The sequence below is a fragment of the Lipotes vexillifer genome, unplaced genomic scaffold (genome assembly GCF_000442215.2).
Source record: "Lipotes vexillifer unplaced genomic scaffold, Lipotes_vexillifer_v1.1 scaffold61, whole genome shotgun sequence".
Classification (NCBI taxonomy): Eukaryota; Metazoa; Chordata; class Mammalia; order Artiodactyla; family Lipotidae; genus Lipotes; species Lipotes vexillifer.
Window position 1 is genome coordinate 842,447 of NW_006787051.1, and position 25,251 is coordinate 867,697.

Genomic DNA, 25,251 nt, shown 5'->3' on the forward strand with positions numbered 1-25,251 from the left:
AGCTTATGAGTGATGCCTTGAAACATCCAGAGTGTACTCTACAGAGCCTTGTGTGAGTGTCTGCTAGTTTTCATCCTTCCAATATAATACACATTTTGAAATATATTTAAACTGGGAAAATATTATGGACATATTATGTTCCTTGCTTTTTCCCTAGAATCTTTAATGATAAGATGATGAGGATGATGATATTAATAATTGCCATTTATTTTGTCCTTACTTTGTGCTGGGCCCTGTGCAAAATTTGTTTAACCTGAACAGAAGTACCTATTGGTGTCAGATTGGCCACCTGAGTTCTAAGTGCCTCACTGAACAGGTAAGGAATGTGAGGCTTAGAAAGATTATGCAGCTTTCATAATGCTTACAAGAAAATGATGGATTGAGGACTAAAGTCCACCCATCCAACTCTATATTCTGGGCTCCAAACAGGTAAATATATATCAATACCATTAAACAAAAGCCATTGAATGCGTTACGTGGTATGGCTGGATCATGGTGTGATTATACTGTTCATTGCTGTTACGTAACTTCCTAGACGTGGAATTGATGAGTCAGAATTTTTTATTTTGTCAGATATGGTTAAACTGCCTCCAGATAGATTGTGTACATTCCCTCAGCAGTTTAGGGGCTTAAATTTTTAATATCTTAACTTTGTATCTATAAGCTTCTTTATCAATATTAATTAGATAGTTGAAAATAACTCTAAAAATGATTTGATGTTGAACATCTTTTCGAATGTTTTTGGCCTGTAGTATTCAAGGAATTGCCTCTTCATAAGGCTCAGTTTTCTCCTGGATATTTTCTGTTATATATGGTATTAATATCACATATACATTGTTACTACTATTTTTTATATATTGTAAATAACTTACCTAGCATGTTGCTGTATTTCTAACTTTCTTTATGGTCATTTTAGGATGTAGATGTTTACAACTTTTGTATAGTCAAATTATGACTTCTAGGAGTTTTTTCATAATTGGAAATACCTTTTTTTTAAAAAAAACCCACTTATGTCATCTTTTGCATATTCTTTATGACTTAATTTTTAACATTTAAATGTTAACTTATTCCAAATTTATTTTGTTATAAGGCGTAAACTTACTTTCCCCTGTATATTAGATCTGTTGTCCCCAAATCATTTATGGCGTAATGTATGTTTTCCCTTCTGATTGGAAATGCCACTTTTATCATGTAGGAAAAGTCCTTAGTTAATTATGATTACTGTCGTTCTACTCCATTTGCCTGTTCCTGTGCTCCACAGAGCTATTTCTGCAGTAGGATACTATATTTATGTACAGTGTAAGGAAGTTAACATATTATTATTATTTTTTTTTTATACACAATGTATTTATTTATTTATTTATTTATGGCTGTGCTGGGTCTTAATTTCTGTGCATGGGCTTTCTCTAGTTGTGGCAAGTGGGGGTCACTCTTCATTGCGGTGCGCAGGCCTCTCACTATCGCGGCCTCTGTTGTTGCGGAGCACAGGCTCCAGACGCGCAGGCTCAGTAATTGTGGCTCACGGGCCCAGTTGCTCCATGGCATGTGGGATCTTCCCAGACCAGGGCTCGAACCTGTGTCGTCTGCATTGGCAGGCAGATTCTCAACCACTGCGCCACCAGGGAAGCCCCAACATATTATTTATAGTAAGAAAAATTCTGAAGAACAAGAATCCAGTCTGTAGCCCAGTTTGGCGCAAACCTAAGGATCCCAAGTGAGCCAGCCAAAGAGGCAGTGGGGGAAGAGGGCATTTCATTTGACATGGCGTGCTGTCAAGTAAATATGGGATTGTAACATGAAATCTCTTCAAAGATATAAATCTCTAGGCAGTAGAGCAGTGATTCCATCTCTCCTTACACTGTCCTTCCCACAGGCTGAGGCATTGCCATTTCACTTCACTCAGCAGTGAATCTCTCTCAACCTCCCTCCTACGCAGCAAGAGGCTGATGCATCTGGATCTGCGGTCAAACTGCCTACAAGATGATGGAGTAAAGCTTCTGTGTGATGTCTTTCGGCATCCAAGCTGCAGTCTCCAAGACCTGGAGTAGGTGTTCTGTGACCTTACTTTTGTGTAGCTTTATGTACTGTGAGGGCAGGGGAGATGCGGAAAGAAAGGCTGGGAGCGGAGTATTTGTCAGAGAAAAGAATACACAGCTGATTACCTCTGTCTCATTCTGCCTGAGACAAGCTGGGGAAATCTATTTGTCAGATTTTTCTAAAACAATTACTACAGTAATTACAGTCAACTTCCCTCATTCTCTCAGGTAGGGAGGACCAGAGACATCAGGCGGAACGGTAGCCATTTCATTTTTTCCTTGGTTGTGCTCCAGGGAGTCTACTGTGTGCCTTCTACCTTACATCCACCAAGCTGAAATTGTGCTCTACCAGTTTTTCTTTCTTAAACTCAGGTTTATAATTAGGTCAACTTTGAAAGAAACTGGGAATGAAATTTTTAAAAATATCCAACAATCCTGTCATTCTTAAACAGCAACCATTTTTATTCCTATTATGTTCTCCCTTGCTCTGGGAGTGAGTAGACATACACGTGCATGATATGTGTATATGTAATTGTGATTACTGTGTAGACATGACTTTGAAGTTTCCTTTTCACATGATAGTATTTCAGAAACACATTTAAATACTTACATACAATTATCTGATTATTTTAATGGCTACATGATGTTTAATATTTCATTAGGTAAATATTGTGGCTCGAGTGAAGCAAGATAGAAGTGTCACTTAGAAATCTCACTTTCCCAGTAGGCCCTCCCATGGGACTAGTAGCCTGGGTGAGTCACTAAGGGTCTAAGCCCAACATTGTTTTTCTAGAACAATAAACTGATGATCAGTGGTATACCCAGAAGTGTTTGGCCTGACTGGACTGACTCATGATAACCAAATTTCCAAATGAGTTTAATAGCTAATTGTCACATCTGTAAACACTAAGGTGATTGAACTCTTGGATCCAATAAGCACCTGTACTTCCTCTGGGAAAATGTATATGATACGGGTTACAATGTGATTCTCTGGTTTCCTTGATTATTATTCAACTAGAAGACATTTTACTTAATGGAGTTTATCATTAAATCCAGTGCCTTGGGACTTCCCTGGTAGTCCAGTGGCTAGGGCTCCACGCTCCCAGTGCAGGGGGCCTGGGTTCGATCCCTGGTCAGGGAACTAGATCCCACATGCATGCTGCAACTAAGAGTTTGCATGCCACAGCTAAAGATCCCACATGCTGCAACTAAAGATCCTGCATGCTGCAGTAAAGATGGAAGATTCCGCATGCCGCAGCTGAGACCCGGAGCAGCCGAATAAACAAATAAATAAAAGATCATGCTGTGTATTTAAAAAAATAGATTAAAAAAATAAATCCAGTGCCTTCATTTCAGCTACAGAGATATAATTTCTAAGTGACCTATGCACACAAGATGTTTGCTTAGCCTGCTTTTTCTCCTTAGCATTGCTGTAGACACATAGACAAATTTGTGCTTCCTTAGCTACTTTCATAGCCTCTCAGGATGCCACTTCTCGCAACCAATATTTACAACAAATATGAGCTAGATGCTGAGGGGGCTAAAGGTTATCTCTGAGGTTATGCTCTTGTCCTCAGGTAACTCACAAAGTGCAGATGGCAGGGAAATAAATATAAAGCCAACTATGTATAGATTCCATATGTTGTTAAAAGGATATGGCAAAAGTCCCAAGGAGCAAGGAATGGGACAGAAGAAACTGAGTTACTTTAGTCTTGAAAGATAAAGAGGATTTCGTTACGTGCAGATATTCTAAGCAGAAGGAAAGAAGAGAGAAGGAAGGGGGAATGCAGATAGATGTGATATATTTGGGGGGAAAATTGAAGTGTATGGTTGGAAAGTAGGGTGGGAACAAGGTATGGAAAGAGAACACAAGGCCAGATTGCGAATGCTCTTGAATGCCCTACGAAGGACTTGAAGGAAATACCTTTTTGTATGTAGCTTCTTTCTTCTTCAGAAATATGACTTTTAGATTCCTGGACAGCATTTTCATTTCAAAAATATATTAGCAACTGAAGGCATAGAGATCTGTGAGTTCCTTGGGAAAGTTATATCCATTTTTTTTTTTTTTGGTATTGGTAGAAATAAGTGTTTATACCCTTGATTTGGGAAGCTTAGTAGAAAAGAACCTATTTGTGAGAGAAGGCAGTTTTACCTGCTGGCTTTTTTTCCTGCTCATTAAGAAATCGCATCTGTTTTTACTAGTAGTGTTAGACCTTCCTCTCTGCACCCTAGGTTATAGATAGAAAAGGCTCAGAAAAAAGGGCTCAAATACCTGGGCATCTCTCCTAGGAATAAACTAATAGAGCCTCACAGCTGAAGATCTCACTTCTCTTGTTTGTTTCTCACAGATTGATGGGCTGTGTTCTCATTAGTGCATGTTGTCTGGTCTGTTTGAGGCTTTGAGACATCCAAACTACAATATTCAGAGGCTTGGGTGAGTTCAGTTTTCCATTAGGAAAATGATACCTATTCGGTGGCTTATCCAGCTAGAAGAAATTTAGTATATGGAGAGACAATGAAAAATAAATGGGGCTAGAAGGTAAGTTATTCTCAGAAATGAGAATCTGAATTTCATCTATACGGATCAGTATATTACATGTTATTAGTATAGAAGCCATATTTCACATTTCTTTGTGTCCCCCTTAGTACTTTGGACAGGGTATGTATTAAGTAAATAGCACTTAATTTAGGTCTTCCGTGTTCTGTCATTCTTAGATATTCCATCTGTCCTTGAATTAATTTTTCTTATTAAATCAAAGGTTTTACTGATCATTTTCTATCTGGAAAAATGCTGTCTGTGGTCTCAAGGAGCTTGCAATCTAATAAAATCTCGTCCTATGTTCTGAGTACTTTTTATGTTCAATAATGTATTGTTTAGATTTTTATTTTCTTTTTAAATCTTGAACTGATTGATATTGGCTAGTACATTTTTACTTATACAGCATGAATTATTGACCTCTGGGTCAAGAATTTTGCTCTACATGTGGGAAGCCTAGACACTATGATACGTCTTCCTGGCTCTCCCAAGAAAGTGCTGCTTTTCTATGTTTCCATTGTCAATTTATATATGTATTTTTCACAATTATGATGTAACTTTGGGGTCTGAATTTTAATTTTATTCTGCTTGTAACCTAATAAGTTAGCCTATTACTGTTGAATGGATGCTGGCAGGAGATGCAGAATCCTATCAGAGACAGAGGACTTCATTACTCAGAGTATAGCCCCATAAGCAGTGGGCATGTTTGTGTCAGTTTCCTGAGTGCCCCAGGTCCCACAGGGTCGATGTGGAAGACTTGGATGGATGCCTCCACATGCAGTGGGTTGCATTCCAGGAGAGGAACACTGAGTTTGGGGAACTCACCATTTTATAGCAAGCAGAGAGCAAGCCTGCCCTTTGTCCTGGAGGGAGACATTTCTTCATTCCTCAAGGTTGCTCACTGCACACACATCCTAGGAAACAGCCAGGGAAAGTATTGTCAGGGCCTTGCATTTTTGTCAGTACAACATGTGGGAGAGTGAAATACCCATGGAAGAATGTCTCCCCCAAATATCCAACACTTTTCTGACACAATACAGTCTTCGCTTCTGGTGAATTTTCACGTGGCTAAGCCACTCCACTGGCCACTCTGATTAGTCTGACCAACAGAAGCTGGGACTAAATTTGTTCAGTTTGTCTCATGTGCCATTTAATTAAGGCCACTATCAACAGGACTCCAAGCACAGGATGAGGCCAAATTGCAGTATTGATTTAAACCATGCCCCAGGGTCTGGGCTCAGCAGCTGAGTAACACCAGGAGGAACAATGGGTCTGGTTTTCCATTACAACTCATGAAAGGGAATTTAGAAGGACCTGCTGCTCTTGGTGTCATTGGCAGTAAATAAAGGAGGCCAAAGATGGGCCAAAAACAACCCCTTCCCCGTTAAAGAGCCATTCAGTAGTCTACACTTCCCCACATGCAAACACATAACCTGAAGGTGCACAGGTCGCTCCAGTGTGAGGTTTGTTGTTATATTTGATTTGGGTCACCATTACCTTGATTTGGTTCTATCAGGTGGGCAGTGCCACTGTGTAGTTACAACTGCTTTGTTTGCCATATGTGACATAACTCACAGCTGTTCCCAGCATCAAGAGAGTTTTATGAATTTGTATCAGTCAGACTGAAGCAAAGTCATACTGTGTCTATACACATGAGAGGGGTCCACATTTGGGGTCTGCCATTGATGGCCTCAAGCACAACAGAATAGCTCAGGGCCTGCCACGTCTGTGTGAGATTTTCCATTCTCATAGCATGTGGACAGCATGACAACTGGGCAGTGGGTCAGGTTGCCAGCCGCAGCTGCTGCTTGACTCAAGCAGACCACATAATTATTTTGCCAGGCAGTAGTGTTGGCTCTAGGGTGAAAAAGAGAGTCTTAGCTGTTCTCCCCACTCCCTGAACCTCCCAGGTTCTAAGGTGTTCCTTCCCCAGGTATTAGTGTTACTAGTCTTCCCCACCAGACATGAAGTCAGTGTGTCCCACCCCAGTGTCTATAACTTCACTTTTTCTCTAATCATCTGCCACTGGCACCCAGGCCTTCAGTCCAGAGGACTCAGGTGGGAAAGGGACAAAAGCAATTTTACAACATTTATAGAAACCCATTATATTCCACATCTTGGCTTGTAGGAGGAGTTGTCCAGCGTTGTACTCAACCAGATGATCATTATCATCATGACCTAGGGCCTTGTCAATCCAAAAGAGAATCCGGAGTTCAATTGCTGGTCCAACCCTGGTCAGGGAACTAAGATCCGGCAAGCTGCTCACAAGATGATGCATTTATCGGGCTTCCCTGGTGGCGCAGTGGTTGAGAGTCCGCCTGCTGATGCAGGGGACACGGGTTCGCGCCCTAGTCCGGGAAGATCCCACATGCCGCGGAGCGGCTGGGCCCGTGAGCCATGGCTGCTGAGCCTGCGCATCCGGAGCCTCTGCTCCGCAATGGGAAAGGCCACAACGGTGAGAGTCCCGCGTACAGCAAAAAAAAACAAAAACAAACAAACAAAAAAACACAAGAGAATCCAGGTATCTGATCTGAATGAAGTTTGAATCCCAAAGGCCCTTTTTGGCTGGCCTGCCACCTGGAGGGTGTACCAATCAGGGTGGCCTGGAGTTGCTGTTAGGGAAAGAAAAGCATCATGCCGAGGAATGGTCAGGATACAATCCTGAAATTTCAAAATAGTTTTTCATAGAACCTTCTATCCCTTTCATCCTAATCATTACCCAGGAGGTGGCCAAAAAGAGATGAGCCATTTCAGGGGATAGCCACATTTAGTGACCAAACTGCCCCACTAAGGAATGTAGACCAGGAGTTGGTGAGGGAGGTACAGTCAGTAATCTTTTTGATTTAATTTTGAGGGGCCGGTCCAGAGATTTTTTGCATATCTGAAACTGTCTTAGTTTTCTATGAACTTGAATCGCAGCTTGGTTGTGTTCATCATATTCTGGTTATATCCTCTCAGAGTTCTACAGAATCTATTCCCTGCTAGCATTGACTCTAGTTGTAGAAAAGCCTGAAACCAGCTGATTCTTCCCCTTCAATATCCTTACTAGTTAAAAAGCAAGTTTTTTTTTTTTTGGCCTGTAATGTCCTTAGAATTTCTTCTTTGGCCCAATAATTTGTCTTGCGTTGAATTTTCTTTATCAATATTTTTTCTCATATGCCATTTAAGTCTGAAGATTGTGCTCTTTTTTCTGTAGGGTTTCCTATCTTTAGATTCTGCTTATCTATTTGTCTTGTTTTTTTCAACATGGATCTCTTCTGTCTGTGTTCCTTATCCATAATTTTCTTTAATCTTTTAAAACTCGTTCTTCTTTTGCTGGATTTTTCTAACTCATCCTACATATTCCTAAGTGTATTTTTAGCAGTTGTGACTTCTTTTTGCTGCTTTTAATGTGACCTTCATTCTATAATTTTTACTTTTCTCTTCTGTTACTTTTAAGCTCTGCCAAATTATATTTTAAACACTTTCTTTATAAAATATAAAATACAGAAAAATAAATAAAACTAATATTTTAAACAAGCAAACGTGTATATAATCACACTCAGATTAGGAAATTGAATTTTCCCAGTAAACTAAATTCCCCTCAATCATCCCTCCCAAATCACAGCCTCTCTCCTCTTCAAGCAGTAAACATCATCTTGACTTTTATAGCAGTAATTTATGTGTCTTCCTTTACAGTGAACCATAATATATGTAATCATAATATACTTGAAGTTTGCTTGATTTTGAACTTTATATACAGGGAATCATACTTTATGTATTCTTTTGTGTTATGATTTTCTTTTTGCTTAGTGTTATGATTGTAGGAGTCATCTGGTTGTTTCACGTGGCTGTTCTTATTCGTTTTTATTGCTGTAAAAGATTCCAGTGAATGACCATATGATAAACTATTGCTATCCTAAAACAAATAGACTGCCAGATATTTCTCTGGCAAAAATAGGCTTATTCGGGATCAGCAGAGAATTGTAATTTGGGGGCTGTAACCATGATGAGTCATGTGCAAGTCTCTGCATGGCAAGGAAAGGAGAATGTGTTTATAGAGAGGAAAAGGAAGCTGGAAGGGCTACAGTAAACTAAGAGTCCATGGCTTTTCACTGGCTAAGTCCTTGCCGGGAAAGTCCTTCTTCCAGTTGGGCTCTGCTATCTTTGCAGGGTGTGAGAGCTCCCTCTTCTGGTCTCCCAACTCTATTTAATTGAGGTTTCTGTTTATTAGTTCTCTACTATGTAAGAACCAATTCCATTGTTGGTGGACTTTTGGGTTGTTTTCATTTTTTTCTTTAATGATTAGTGCTGCTCTGAGTATTTTAATACATAAATTGTGAGATGTGTACACATTTATCTAGGGTAAATAATTGAGTGGAATTGTTATATCATGGGGAAAATCCCCAAGGATTGTACCAATTTATTCTACCACTGGCAGTGTGTGAGAGTTCCTGTTGCACTCTATTCTTGTCAATTTTGTCAGACTCAATTTTTTAAATTTTAGCCAGTCGGGTGTGGTTTTAGCATATGGTTGTGTAGGACTGAATTTATTTCTTCCTTGAACTTTGTAGAAATTTCTGGTGAAGCTATATGATCTGGAGTTCCCTTTTTGTGGAGAGTTTTTTGACTCCTCACTCAATTTTTAAATAATTATATATTTATGTAGGTTTTCTCTTACTGAGTAATTTTTGGTTAGTGATATTATTCCTGTGATTTTATCCATTTCAGCTGAATTTTAAAACTTACTGGCAAGTGTCTAGTATTATTATATTTTTAACCTGCTTAATTTCTAAATCATCTCTAGTGTTTAGATAGCTAGTCATGTTTCATATTTCCTTCCTTTCCAACAGGCTTCAGGTTATGATTTTCCTTCAAATCACTGCATTAACTTCACCAGACAAGTTTTGATATTATCTGTAGTGTTTTCTTATTTTGAGTCTAAAATAGTTAACTTCCCTTATGATTTTTTCTTCAACCCATGAATTATTCTAAAGTGTACTCCTTAATTTACAAACATGAGGGGTTTCTTATTATCTTTTTATATTTAATCTCTAGCACTGTAGTTTGAGAACATACTATGCATGATTTCAATTTTTAAAAATTTGTTGACATTTGTTTCATGGCCCAGTTTTTATATGTGTCCCAAAGTGTGCTTTAAAAGAATATGAAGAGTTGTGGGTTGCAGTATTTTGTATCAGTTAAGATTGTTAATTCTGTTGTTCAAATCATCTGGTATTTTTAGTGATTTTTTTCCCAGATAATTCGATTATTGTGAAAAATGTGTTAAAATATCTGTTATAATTACAGATTTGTGTATTTCACTTTGTAGTTCTGTTAGTTTTTATTTTCTATATTTTGAGACTTTTATTAGAGACTGAAAATTTAGAATGATTATGTTTCCTGATGAATTCTTGATAACCTTTTATGTCTTATAATGCTTTTAACCCTAAGGTTTATTTTGTGTGATATTTATGTACCTTGTGTCATAATTAGTGATATTGTTGCTCCACCACATTAATGTGTATTCCATGTGGGCAGTAACTGAAAAATATGTTTATATACTCGGCACTTATATAGGCACTCAAATGTTGAATGGCTAGATAAACAGAAGGTGAAAATTAAATTTTTTGGTAGGGAGGATCATCAGGTCTGAAAGGTTGAGTTTAACATACTTCATCAGTTCATGGTATTATGTATTTTTTTTAATTTATTTTTTTATTGAAATATAGTTGATTTGCAGTGTTGTATTAATTTCTGCAGTACAACATAGTGACTCAGTTATACACATATATGCATTCCTTTTTGTGTTCTTTTCCATTATGATTTATCCCAGGATATGGAATATAGTTCCCTGTGCTATACAGTAGGACGTTGTTGTTTATCCATTCTATATGTAATAATTTGCATATTACTAACCCAAAACTCCCAGTCCATCCCTCTCCCACCCTCCCTCCCCCTTGGCAACCACAAGTCTGTTCTCTATGTCTGTGAGTCTGTTTCTATTTTGTAGATAGGTTAATTTGTGCCATATTTTAGATTCTGCATGTAAGTGATATCATATGGTACTTGTCTTTCTGACTTACTTCACTTAGTATGACAATCTCTAGGTCCATCTGTGTTGCTTCAAATGGCATTATTTCACTCTCTTTTATGGCTGAGTAGTATTCCATTGTGTATATATACCACATCTTCTTTATCCATTCATCTGTCGATGGACATTTCGGTTGCTTCCATGTCTTGGCTATTGTAAATAGTGCTACTATGAGCATAGGGGTACATGTATCTTTTTGAATTATAGTTTTTTCTGGATATATGCCCAAGAGTGGGATTGCTGGATCATATGGTAATTCTATTTTTAGTTTTCTGAGGACCCTCTCTACTGTTTTCCATAGTAGCTCACCAATTTACACTCCCAAACCAACAGCGTAGGAAGCTTCCCTTTTCTCCACACTCTCTTCAGCATTTGTTATTTGTAGAGTTTCTAATGATGGCCATTCTGACTAGTGTGAGGTGGAAACTCACTGTAGTTTTGATTTGCATTTCTCTAATAATTAGCCATGATGAGCATCTTTTCATGTGCCTATTGGCCATCTGTATGTCTTCTTTGGACAGATGTCTATTCAGGTCTTCTGCCCATTTTTCGATTGGGTTGTTTATTTTTTTGTTGTTGAGTTGTATGAGCTGTTTGTATATTTTTGAAATTAAGCCCTTGCTGGTCACATCGTTTGCAAATATTTTCTCGCATTCCATAGGTTGTCTTTTCATTTTTTTATGGTGTCCTTTGCTGTGCAAGAGCTTGTAAGTTTGATTAGGTCCCATTTGTTTATTTTTGTTTTTATTTCTATTGCCTTGGGAGATGGACCTAAGAAAACATTGGTACGATTTATGTCAGAGAATGTTTTGCCTATGATCTCTTCTAGGAGTTTTATGCTGTCTTTTATATATTTAAGTCTTTAAGCTATTTTGAGTCTATCTTTGTGCATGGTGTGAGGATATGTTCTAACTTCATTGATTTACATACAGCTGTCCAACTTTCCCAGCACCACTTGCTGAAAAGACCATCATCTTTTTTCTCATTTTATATTCTTGCCCCCTTTGTCGAAGATTAATTGACTTTAGGTGTGTGGGTTTATTTCTGGGCTCTCTATTCTGTTCCATGGATCCAGTTCATGGTATTATATTGTCTTTGGTTTATGCAAGGGCCTTCTGTCAACTATTGGTTGGTTGATTAGTTGGGTAATTTATATCCATTAACCATGTCCCCTTCTCACCTATAGGCAACTTACCTAATGTGTTTGAAATATGCCATAGAACTATATGTACCTTATAAAAGATGCAATGTTATTTTTAGAGGTATGAAATGTTTGCATAAATGGCATGGTGCCATTTATATACCTTACCTTTTTTTTCCTTAATTTCTTTAAAATACACAGGACATTTAAAAAATATATTTAAAACATTTCTTTTTCATATTATTTTTCATTGTGGTTTATCACAGTATATTGAATATAGTTCCCTGTGCTATACAGTTAGGACCTTGTTGTTTATCCATTCTATATATAATAGTTTGGACCTGCTAGTCTCAAACTCCCAATCCAACCGTCCCCCACCTTCCCTCCCCCTTGGCAACCAAAGACTGTTCTCCATGTCTGTGAGTCTGTTTCTCTTTTGTAGGTAAGTTCATTTGTGTCATATTTTAGATTCCACATATAAGTGGTATCATATGGTATTTCTTTCTCTTTCTGGCTTACTTCACTTAGTATGATAATCTCTGGGTCCAACCATGTTGCTGCAAATGGCATTATTTCATTCTTTTTTATGGCCGACTAATATTCCATTGTATATATGTACCACATCTTCTTTATCCATTCCTCTGTCGATGGACATTTAGGTTGTTTCCATGTCTTGGTTATTGTATATCTTGCCTTTTAATACCATATTTCTAAAATCTACTTATGTTGGTATATATATTTTTTTTTCTTTTTTTTTGCGGTACACGGGCCTCTCACTATTGTGGCCTCTGCTGTTGCGGAGCACAGGCTCCGGACACGCAGGCTCAGTGGCCATGGCTCAGGGGCCCAACCGCTCTGCAGCATGTGGGATCTTCCTAGAACCAGCAATTGAACTCCGGCCCATGGCAGTGAAAGCGCCAAGTCCTAACCACTGGACTGCCAGGGAATTCCCAGTACATGCTTCTTATCAAGGGGATTTCTAACAAATTTTCAGATAAAGGAAAATTCTTTTGCTTTTTAAACTAAATTTCAGAGCATTACAGAGGAAGATAACTTTTCTATTTCATTTTATAAGGTTAGAAAAACTTCGATAATAGAACTTACAAAGATAAATTTACAATTGAATGTCACTTATGAATATATATGCAAAGATCAAATATATTTGAAAATTAATTCTAACAGTTAAAATATACCATGATTCTTATGATTTATAAAAGAAGTACAAGGGAGGACAAGTATTAGTTGACTGATGGAGAAAGACCAAATAACCACCTTAATATATTATATGTTGAAAAGGCATTTAATAAAATTTAGTCTTTTTGGTCAGGTACTTCCATAACATAAGGACTGTTTACCCTGAGCTAACAATATACTAGAAGCAATGCGACTTACATTTTGAAAACATGCCTGGTACCACTGCTATCAGGTAACCCATGACCAGAATTAGGGTGAGGCAAGTGAGGCACTTATTCTCAGGGTTGTGCAAGTTCAGGGTCAGACACCGTCTTTATTTAAATTTTTAATATTTGGTTATCATGGATATTTTTGCACTAATTTTGATTTTTAAAAGTATTCCCTAAAATATTATTTATCTTGATTACTGAATTTTTTTGGCATCTCCTCAAATTTGTGCATCAGGCAAACCACTCCCCTCATCCTAAACAGAGCTCTGTGTTAGGGATGGTTTGCAATTTTATCAATAAATAGTGTAGTTAAGGAGTCAAATAGGACAGTCAAAGAATCAAATACGGTGGTCAAAACAAATGTTGGATTTGTTGATTCTTTACATTTTGTCTGTTTTCATTTTATAAATTTATTTTGTAAATTCTTATTTTATCATTTCTGTTATCTTTGAATTCTTGTCAGTATGCTAACTTTTTTTTTTTTTTTTTTTTTTTTGGCGTTACGCGGGCCTCTCACTGTTGTGGCCTCTCCCGTTGCGGAGCACAGGCTCTGACGCGCAGGCTCAGCGGCCATGGCTCACTGGCCCAGCCGCTCCGCGGCATGTGGGATCTTCCAGGCCCCGGGCACGAACCCGTGTCCCCTGCATCAGCAGGCGGACTCTCAACCACTGTGCCACCAGGGAAGCCTGCTAACTTCTTAAGTTAGATTCTTATTGACTTCCAACCTTTTCTTTCATTACAAGCATTAAGACTATAAATTCCCTTCTATTTACATTTTAGCTGAATTCCCATGCTTGACCATGGAGTCTTTTTTGTTTATTGAAATACAGTCGATTTACAACATTATGTAAGTTTCAAGTGTACAACATAGTGATTCACTGTTTTTAAAGGTTATACTTCATTTATAGTTGTTATAAAATAATTGGCTCTATTGTTGTACAATATATCCTTGTAGCTTATTTATTTTATACATATTAGTTCGCATGTCTTAATCCCCTGCCCCTATGTTGCCCCTCCCTTCTTCTCTCTCTCCCCACTGATAACCACTACTTTGTTCTCTGTATCTTTGAATCTCTTTCTTTTTAGTTATATTCACTAGTTTTATTTTTTAGATTTTACGTATAAGTGATATCATACAGTATTTGTCTTTCTCTCTCTGACTTCTTTCACTAAGCATAATACCCTCCAAGTCCATCCAGTATATGGAATATTTTAATTAGCATTCATGTCCAAATATTTTGATTTACATGAATTTTTTTTTCTGTGACCCACATGTCACATAGAAGTGTGCTTGTACGTTTCCAAACTTAGGCATTTTTTTTAACATCTTTATTAGAGTATAATTGCTTTACAATGGTGTGTTAGTTTCTGCTTTATAACAAAGTGAATCAGCTATACATATACATATTTCCCCATATCTCCTCCCTCTTGCGTCTCCCTCCCTCCCACCCTCCCTATCCCACCCCTCTAGGTGGTCACAAAGCACCGAGCTGATCCCCCTGTGCTATGCAGCTGCTTCCCACTAGCTACCTATTTTACATTTGGTAGTGCATATATGTCCATGCCACTCTCTCAGTTCATCCCAGCTTACCCTTCCCCCTCCCCGTGTCCTCAAGTCCATTCTCTACATCTGTGTCTTTATTCCTGTCCTGCCCCTAGGTTCTTCATGAACTTTTTTTTTTTTTAAGATTCCATATATGTGTGTTAGCATATGGTATTTGTCTTTCTCTTTCTGACTTACTTCACTCTGTATGACAGACTCTAGGTCCATCCACCTCACTACAAATAACTCAAATTCGTTTCTTTTTACGGCTGAGTAATATTCCATTGTATATATGTGACACATCTTCTTTATCCATTCATCTGTTTATGGACACTTAGGTTGCTTCCATGTCTTGGCTGTTGTAAATAGTGCTGCACTGAACATTGTGGTACATGACTCTTTTTGAATTATGGTTTTCTCAGGGTATATGCCCAGTAGTGGGATTTCTGGGTTGAATGCTAGTTCTATTTTTAGTTTTTTAAGGAACCTCCATATTGTTCTTCATAGTGGCTGTATCAATTTACATTCCCAACAACAGTGCAAGAGGGTTCCCTTTTCTCCACACCTTCTCCAGCATTTCTTGTTTGTAGATTTTTTGATGATGACCATTCTGACCTGTGTGAGGTGATACCTCATTGTAGTTTTGATTTGCATTTCTCTAATGATTAGTGATGTTGAGCATCCTTTCATGTGTTGGTTGGTAATCTGTATATCTTCTTTGGTGAAATGTCTGTTTAGGTCTTCTGCCCATTTTTGGATTGGGTTGTTTGTTTTCTTTATATTGAGTTGCACGAGAGGCATTTTTAAAGTTAGCTTTTTGTTATTGTTTTTAACCTAATAGAGTTCAGATAATGTGAAAATGTTGTTTGAAATTAGTTAAGATATCATTCATGGCCTAATATATAATCAATTTTCTATGTGTGCTTGAAAAGAATATGTATTTTCCCATGACTGAGTGTGTGCACATGTGTATATATCCATTAAATCAAGCCTTTTAATTATGCAGTTCAAATCATCTTGTACTAATTTTTGTTGCTCAGTCTATAAATTTTTGAGAACATTTTCTTTAAATCTTTTAATATGATGGAAAAGTTTTCTTTTTTTCTTATAGTTCTTTAAAATTTTCCTTTTTTGAGATATTTTGAGGCTATGGTATTGGGTAAATGTGGTAGAAGTATGTCACAGGCAGCTTTGAGCTCACATGCTTTCAGCTTAGCAACCAAGGGGAAAAGATCTCTTTCATTTCCCTGCTCTAGTTTAAAATGTCTTCCAAAGACTCTAATTGGTCCATTGTGGATCCAGTGATGCAGTTAAGTAATTTTTGAGGATTTCAAATCATGGCTCTTTCTCAATCATGGCCCTTTGGTTATACAAATGCAAAATGGACTCTTGTCAAATAATATTATCAATTCATTAGTAAGGGAACCAGTGAGATGCAGGTTTACAAAGCATTTGACGAACAAGCGTTTATATATCCATCATGAACAGCATTTAAAAAAATGTTTATTTTATTTTTGAGTGTAGTTGATTTACAATGTTGTGTTAATTTCAGGTGTATAGCAAAGTGATTCAGTTATAAATATACATATATCTATTCTTTTTCAGATCCTTTTCCCATATAGGTTATTACAGAGTATTGAGTAGAATTTCCTGTGCTATTACAGTAGGTCCTCTTTGATTATCTGTTTTATGTACAGTAGTGTATATATGTTAATCCCAACCTCCTACTTTATCCCTCCCCTCCACCTTTCCCCTTTGGTAACCATAAGTTGGTTTGCGAAGCCTGTGAGTCTGTTTCTATTTTGTAAATAAGTTCATTTGTATCAATTTTTTTTAGATTCCACATATAAGTGATATCATATGATATTTGTCTGACTTACTTCACTTAGTATGATAATCTCTAGGTCCATCTATATTGCTGCAAATGGCATTATTTCATTCTTTTTTATGACTAATATTCCATCGTATATATGTACCACATCTTCTTTATCCATTCATCTGTTGATGGACATTTAGATTGCTTCCATGTCTTGGCTATTGTGAATAGTGCTGCACTGAACATTGGAGTGCAAGTATCTTTTTGAAGTATAGGTTTCTCTGGATATATGCCCAGGAGTGGGATTGCAGGATCATATAGTAAATCTATTTTTAGTTTTTTAAGGAACCTACATTCTGTTCTCCATAGTGACTGTACCAATTTACATTCCCACCAACAGTGTAGGAGGGTTCCCTTTTCTCCACACTCTCTCCAGCATTTGTTTGCAGAATGAAAGGCATTTTTTTTTAAAGTTAGAATAACATTGTAAGGTAAATACAAAACTGATTAATGTCCTACAAGGCAATAAATGATAAACTTTGGGATTATCTTTTCCATCACAGAGGAAATTTGCACTGATGAGGACAAGAATTATTTGCGTTGCTGTCAGGTCTCTGTAAGATAATCTTTACCCTTACAAAGTTATGAATCTTTTGATCAATAGAATTGAGAGTCAGAGAACTGTTAAAACATAAGCAGAGGCAAATCAAAAATTTTAAGAGTTTATTTAAAGAAAAAACTAAATAGGGCAGTGCCAAACCAGAAATGTTTAGGAGCACTCCACCGGACAGGAGCTAAGGGAAAGGCTTTTATAGAGAAGAGGCAGATGCAAAACTGGAAAATTATTTGACTGGCTAAAGCTTAAGCATTTTCCTTATCCGGAAAAACCTAGTTGGCTGTGATTGGTTGTCCTAGGTTTCGATTTCTTAACCTCGAGGCATGTATAGGTTTCTGTTTTGGTTTGTTTAGTAGGCCGCTAAGGTATTAGAACCACCTCAGTCTATTGGCCTCCTTGTTTAACTAATCTGACATAAAGATACACACCCCTAGAAAATCAGATAATCCCCGGCCTGCTAGACAATGCCTAGAACTACAATGAAAGGACACTCAGTAATACCAGTAATACCTTTTGCCTATTTTTAAGTTTTGGATGATTTTTCTTAACAATGCTCAAGTGAGGGTTGCTCCTGGCATCAAGTTGTGTTCCACACCTCAAGTGAATCTGAAATCAAAGGATTTGGGATTGAGTCCTGTCACTATCAGTTACAAGTTCTGTGATGTTGGCGGATGTTTAGTCTTCTCACACCTCGAGTTATCTATAAAATGGAGGCTAAAAAAATATTTATGTCTCACTAACATTCTTTATTCTTAGCTGGGGAGAAAATGGACTTTGGGTTGAAGGAGGAGGGAGAAGGTCTGAAGGACAACCATCTATATCCTACTGTGATACTGTGATTTATAATAAAATAAATTTTAGTCTTTTTCCACAGTTCCTGGCTCACGGCGCCCAAAACCCTTAGAATTTCCTCATTAATAAGAACAATGGGAGCATCTTTTGTTCTAATATTTCATCTTTTGTCCTCAGTTTCTGAAATAGCTTCAGAGCCATACAGGTGAAAAGGGTAATCCATAACAAGCCCTTTCAGCCACACCTAAGTTGTTTCTGAGGTGACAGTGGGAAACCCCTTATGGATGGTGGAGCTGGTTGCCAGGGGAACCAACCAATTAAAGGGTTGGAACCTTCAGTCACACCTCCTGTAATCAGGGATGAGGGGGTAGGTGTAGAGGTTGACTCAATCACCAATGGCCAGTGATTTAATCAGTCATGCCTATATAACGGAGCCTCCATAAAAACCCAAAAGGGAGGGATCTGGAGAACTTCCAGGATGGTAACCAGAACGCATCCACCTGCCAGGCCTCAAACTCCTTGGGGACAGAAGATCTTGCTGTGCAGGACCTAGCCCTATGTATCTCTTCATCTGGCTCTTCATTCGTATTCTTTACTGTCATTTGTAATAAACCAGTAATCTAGTAAGTAAATTACTTTCCTGAGTTCCGTGAGCCACTGTAGAAAATTAACTGAACCTCAGGAAGGGGTCTGAGGTCCTCGGGTCTATAGCCAGTTGGTCAAACACACAGGTAGCAACTTGGACTTATGACTGGCATCTGATGTGGGGGCAGTCTTGTGGGACTGAGCCTTTAACCTACTGGATCTGATGCTATCTCCAGGTAGATAGTGTCAGAACTGAGTTAAATTTGTGCGACACCAGGTCATTGTCTGAGGCGAATGGAGTTAATTGCTTCATGGTGTAGGAAAAAAAACATGTATCATACCTTGTATCATAAGCACATTTAAGAGTGAAAGAGAAAATTATAATGGATAACTAGGTTGAAAAGATTTCTCTTTCTAGTCCCCTGCTACGGTTTCTTTAAGGTCATTATTTCCTGTCTGGTCTCCTGGTTTCTCATACTGCATTCTACTCTATATTGTCTACACTACTTTCAATGTAGTTTTCTTTAAAAACAAAACAAAAACCATACTGAAGTCTCTTTTCCCCCTCCTTCCACCCCTAGTGATTACATTCAGCCTCATCTTTTGTCCCCTAAACACAATGTAAACCTTTGACAACATTACTTTCAAACAGAATAACACCCTAAACTTTCAGTTTATCATTTTGTGTGTTTTCTTATGCATATATTGTTCCTTCTAATACTTTTCTTTTCCTTCCTTAGTCTTCATTTCTTTATTTTGTAGATCATCACAGAACCTCTACCAGAAAATAAATATCCTTCTTTAAGAGCAGAGGAAAGGGTGAAAATGAACAGGTTCCTTTATAGCAACAGAGGGAAGAAAGGCTATTGTTAGTACTTTTGTCTTTCAGATGTAATTAATTTTTTAATTCAACAGCCCCCTTTACTGTTTGTCATCACCTCAGAATCTCTTTCACCTAGTACAATGCCTGCCTTAATATCAGATGTTCAAGAAATATTCTTTGAATGAGAGAGTGAGTGAATGTTACTAGAGCTGGACCAGATTCTTCGTATTCAAAAGGCTGCATAATTTGGTTCAGCTTTCCAATATGTCACTCTCCCCTCTCACTAAACAATGTAATTTCTTCCCAATTCCTTGTATGCTCCAAGTGTTTCACCACTGGTCCTTTGTGCAGTTGATCCTCTCTGCCTACTCTGCTCTTCCACTCTTCATAGATCTGGCTGTGGACCATCCTTTAAATATTATCTCCTCCGGGAGGTTGAGCGCTCTATCGTAAGTACCACCCTCTCCCCGTTTCCTAACAGTGCATCGGTGTTTCTTCCTTTCCTAGCACTAACACAAAGATTTCCTTATTTTATTTCTTTCTGTCTGTCTTCCTCACCACAACCTAAGTTCAATAAGGGTGGAAACCACGGTTCTCTGGTTCACTGTTGTCTCATTAACATAAACCCAAGTGTGGTAGAAGGGGGCTTGTTATGAATAACAAGACATTCCTTTCACCTTTATGGCTCTGGAGCTATTTCAGAAACCCATGACAAAAACCAAATATTAAATATTTCCCATTGCTCTCATTGCTTAGGAAATTCCAAGGGTTTTAGGAGCTGTGAGCCAGGAACCATGGACCAAGACAAAAACATATATTTATTACAAATCACAACATCACATCTATTGAACTGTGTATCTAAAAATGCTTAAGGTGGTAAATTCTATGTTAAGTGTATTTTACCACAATTTTAAAAATTAAGAAGAAAAAGAGAGGGTGCCCAAGCTTCAGACTAACTGGGAAGCTCCCTCCTCACTGTCAAGGAGTTTGTGGCATGGTATAGAGTCGTGAGATCACTCTGTGTGTCTGAATGGTTGGATAAGAACTCAGTCCCTGAAGATACTGGGGACAGATTCAGGGGCCCAGGCTACAGGCGCTGGTGCTGCTTCCAGAGAAATTCCCCTGACCTTCCTAGTAGGAAGGATGGGGATCTCATTCAGTTGATTTAGGGATTTCTACCCTGAGGAGATAGGGACCTTCAAGATGATTCCTCGTGTTCTGCAGCTCATCCTTGTCAGGGCATAGCCCTTTGCAGAGATTTTGTTTGTTTGTTTTTAATTTTTAGAGTGAGGAGTGTTATTCTTTTTTATTTTTCTTGAAATGTCATCTCTATTCCCTGATGGTAATACATTTTTTCATCTTGGAGCTCCTCTGCCCCCTAAGTCTCCATCTAGGGTACCCTGGCCCAGTTACTCTCTTGGAGGATACTGGTGCCAGTGTAGCCAGTGAAAGACTCCATAGGGAATGCCCCCACCCCGCTACCTGGTTCTAGCTCCTTTGGTGGACCCTTCCTTGTTCACTGGTATTTGTACCTTCATTCATCGTTCAAATCTACTACAGTTTGCTACCAGTAGTTGTACAAGGATTGAAAAATAGTATGAGACATTCTTCTTCATGGGTACATGGGGAACAGTGGGTAAACACACAAAATACTCATCTATTTCATGCCTTTTTATAATTTCAGATATTATAATTATTACTTTAAAATATTTCAAAGTGAGCGGCCCAGACCACGAGTGTAGAATTTACAAAGACCATGTATGTCAGAACCTCTTCATTGTAGTTGCTCTGTAGTTGGCCAGGCAGAAATTTGGGGGCCCCATTTGCAGCTGGCATCTGAAGTGAGAGCAGTTTTGTTGGAACTGAGGCCTTAAGCTGCACAGTCTGTGCTAACTCTAGGTACATAGTGTCAGAAATGAGTTGAATTACGGGACACCCAGTTGGTGTCAGAGAATTGAGGACTGTTGTTGGGAAATGACATACCATCTCTCCCTGATTACCACAATAGATTCCAGGCCAACTACCAATTTGGGAATTCCCACAATCCCCCTCAGGTTCTATAATTCTCTAGTATGACTCACAGAACTAAGGAAAGTGCTATACTTATGATTATAGTTTATCATAAAGAATACAAATGAACAGCCAGATGAAGAGCAAGTTGCGAGTGGGGCAGAGTAGATTCACAGAGCTTCCGTTCCCCTTCCAAGTGCATGATCCTCCCAGCACATCCTGTGTTCACCAACCCAGACGTTCCTTGAACTCTGTTGTTTAGGGTTTTTACATGGGGTTTCATTTCATAGGCAGGATTGATTAAATCATTGGCCATTAGTGATTGAATTCAATCTTCAGCCCCCTTCCCAGAGATCAGGTTCTAACCCTCTAATCTCATGGCTGGTTCCTCTGGTGACCAGTCCCCAGCCTGAAGCTCTCTAGGTGCCCCGTTAGGAGTTTCCTCAGGTGTGGTGGAAAGGGTCTCATTATGGACAGTAAAAGACACTCCTATCACTCAGGAAATTGCAAGGGTTTTAGACAAAGACAAAATAAATGTTTTTTGTTGTGCCATAGGCTACCCCCTGGTCTTTGACAATGGATCCCTTATAGCAAAAAGATCATATCTGTCTGACCTTAACAGATACAGCAACATTTGGAGGAGTCAGTGTAGAATAGAAATAGGAGGCTTTTGGGGCTTCCCTGGTGGCGCAGTGGTTGAGAGTCTGCCTGCTGATGCAGGGGACATGGGTTCGTGCCCTGGTCCGGGAAGATCCCACATGCTGCGGAGTGGCTGGGCCTGTGAGCCATGGCCGCTGAGCCTGTGCGTCTGGAGCCTGTGCTCCGCAACGGGAGAGGCCACAACAGTGAGAGGCCTGGGTACTGCAAAACAAAATTTTTTTAATAAAAAATAAAAAAGAAATAGGAGGCTTTTAACTCAATTTCCAAGTACATTTGACTATCAATATCAGTATTATCATTTTAACAACAATGTAAGTGTAAGACCATATTGCATTATGGTAGATATAACTTGGAAAATGAAAGTCAAAAGAGACTGGCCTATTCCCAGAGTCCCATTCAGTCCAGTCCACCTTCATATTGTATGAAAGATCTCCCAGGATGAGGCCACCCAGGTTTGCAGGCTTCCATTTGATCTTGGCAGGTTCCGAAAGCAGGAGTGGCCTCTGCACTGTGTAGCTCCATTCTTTCAGGCATGTGGTCTCATCGAGCTAAGAGATAATATCATCTCTTGCTTTGAGCCGCTTTCAGAGTGTTAATGTAATTTTGGGTGTCCCTCTTCATGTAACCCATTTATTCATTCCTTTACCCTCCCTCTCTCCATTTATACCCAAACTTTTCCACTTTTGGAAGGGAGAGTGGCACCCGCTATGCTGCTCTAGGTTGCAGACAGCAGTACTCCTGTATAAAGTACCTCCCATTCATTTAGAGTAGGGTTATGTAGACACAGAACCCATGGCCGTTTTTACCATTAGACAGTATAGCTGCATTCACTGTTAATCCCAGTTTTGCCAAAAAGGGTAAAGGGACAATCCACTCCATCAGGTCCTTAGGAATTCTGACATAAAAATTTATAGTTTCTTGCTTGGGTATCACCCCTCCTTCTGGGACTTGTAGTGGCAGCCCTGATTCTGTGACCATTACAAAAGGAAAAGAAAGGTGAGGTGAGGTGGGAAGGAAAGAAAAAGTTATGGTCATCAGTCATCTTCCATGCGGGAAGGATTGCACAGTCATACTAGTATCCTCCTCCACCCCGTATCCATAAGGGAGAAAAAAAAAAGAGGACTCTAGTTAGTGAGGACACTCCCTTAGCCCCGCTCATGTTGAGTGTGAGCACACACTCATGAAGGTAAGAGAGCCCCTCATGCCTGTATCTACCTGCCTTTTAGACAACTGATGCTTTAATTCCCAATTCCAACCGTCTATCAAACTATTACTCTGAGCAGGATATCTCTCTGTCCATCTCTTTACACTATGGGGTGTAAAGTATGTACCTTGGTCTGAAGAAATGTCACTTGGTGATCCACATTGGTATAATATTTTCTGTACTGTTCTTTTATAGTACTCTGAGCATTTGCATCTATCTCTGAGTAAGCAAAGTCTACACCAGAGTCAGGATCTATTCTTGTCAAGACCCATTAGATATCAGCATCTGACTCACTTGCCACTTGCTATGTTCACGGTCTTTCCCCCTCCAAGGTATCTGAAACATCCCATCTGCAGGCTCTGTCTTTTTTCTTTTTTTCTTCTTCTTTTGGCAAGCAAAACAGTTCTTAGTGGCAGTTTATGCTTCAGAGGTGCAAGAGGAGTATGTCTAGACTGAGTCCATCTCTGTATTGCTGTAGTCCCTCAATGCCACTCATTTTATGCATCCAGGTGGCCTCCTCAACCAAGCACACCAGGATATCCATTAGTCAGTTCCAACCACCTTGTGAACCTGCTAGTCACTTCTTCCTACGGGCATCACCATGTCCTACTGTAATGCATCCCTCAAATTCTCATAGTGATTTCAATATGGCCATGCCTCATAGGGGCATCCCTTTATTAGGCCAGTTTTCCATTCCCTTAAGGCCAGGCCATTGGACACCACCAATGAGTCAGTAAAAGCTCAAACATAGGGGCTTTTTATCATCGTTCATTTCTTCCATCATTGCTAGGAAAACAATATAATTCAGCTCACTGAACTGACTGGGTTTTGTTTTTCATTATTACATTGGATTCCTACTCAAAAGGAGGACCAAAAAGTCTCGCTGAACTAATTGGTTTTTACCTTCTTCGAACAATATGGTAACCTTCCCAACAGGATGCGGTCCGTTCACCTTGGAACTGCCATCCATAAATGAAGCAAGTCCTTTTTGGTCAGCTGAAAAGCTGTTTACAGGGCACTATCCATAGAATAGACTCTGGCAGTTCCCTCATGTGTTTCCATAGTCAGTCCTTGGAGAAAGGAGTACACCTGCTTGTGAATCCACTGAGTAACTCTGCATTCCTCTGATAACATATTCCTATACAAACCATTTCCATTTTATCATGGAACTCTACTGGTCACTGCCCTCCCCATTAACATGTTTTTCTGACCTCACCCAAGACGTCACTGATACTTCAGGTTTTAAGATTATTATTTATTTTTTATTTACAAATTTTTTAGTTGTGTTTAAATACACATAACGTAAAGTTTACCATCTTAACTATTCTTAAATGTGCAGTTCAGTAGTGTTAAGTATATTCACATTGTTGTGCAACAAATCCCTAGAACTTTTTCTTCTGGCAGAACTGAAATTCTATACCAATTAAACAATAGCTCCTCATTTCTCCCTCCCTCCAGCCCCTGTCAACCGCTGCTCCACTTTCTGTTTCTATGAACTTGACTATTCTAGGACACCTTTGATAAGTGAAATCACCATACGGTATTTGTCTTTTTTGTGAATGGCTTATTTTAAATAATTAGCATAATGTCTTCCAGGTTCATCCATATTGTAGCAGGTGTCGGCATTTCCTTCCCTTTTAAGCCTGAATAATATTACACTGTACATATATACTACGTTTTGTTTATCCACTAATCTGGCAATGGACACGAGTTGCTTCCACCTCTTGGCTATTGTGAATAATGTGGCTATGAACATGGGTATAAAATATCTAAGACCCTGCTTTCAATTCTTTTTTATGCATACCTAGAAGTAGACTGCTGGATCACCTGGTAATTCTGTTTTTAATTTTTTGAAAAACCACCACCCTGTTTCCCTTAGTGGCTGCACCATTTTACATTCCTACCAGTAGGTGCACAAGTGTTCCAGTTTCTGCACATCCTCCCCAACATGTTATTTTCTGGTTTTTTCTTTCTTTCTTTCTTTCTTTCTTTTTTTTTTTTTTTTTTTTTTAT

General features: G+C 38.7%; 1 protein-coding gene across 1 annotated transcript in view; it reads left to right on the top strand.

Annotated features, from left to right (window-relative positions):
• The window catches only part of NLRP14 (NLR family pyrin domain containing 14), a 33,803-nt gene extending 27,049 nt beyond the window's left edge, over positions 1-6,754 (top strand). The window contains 4 exon segments of the mRNA XM_007472314.1: positions 1-52; positions 1,874-2,044; positions 4,385-4,421; positions 6,704-6,754. The exon segment at positions 1-52 is cut by the window's left edge and continues 10 nt beyond it. Coding sequence (XP_007472376.1) covers positions 1-52; positions 1,874-2,044; positions 4,385-4,421; positions 6,704-6,754 — 311 coding nt within the window.
• The last annotated feature ends 18,497 nt before the right edge of the window (positions 6,755-25,251 follow it).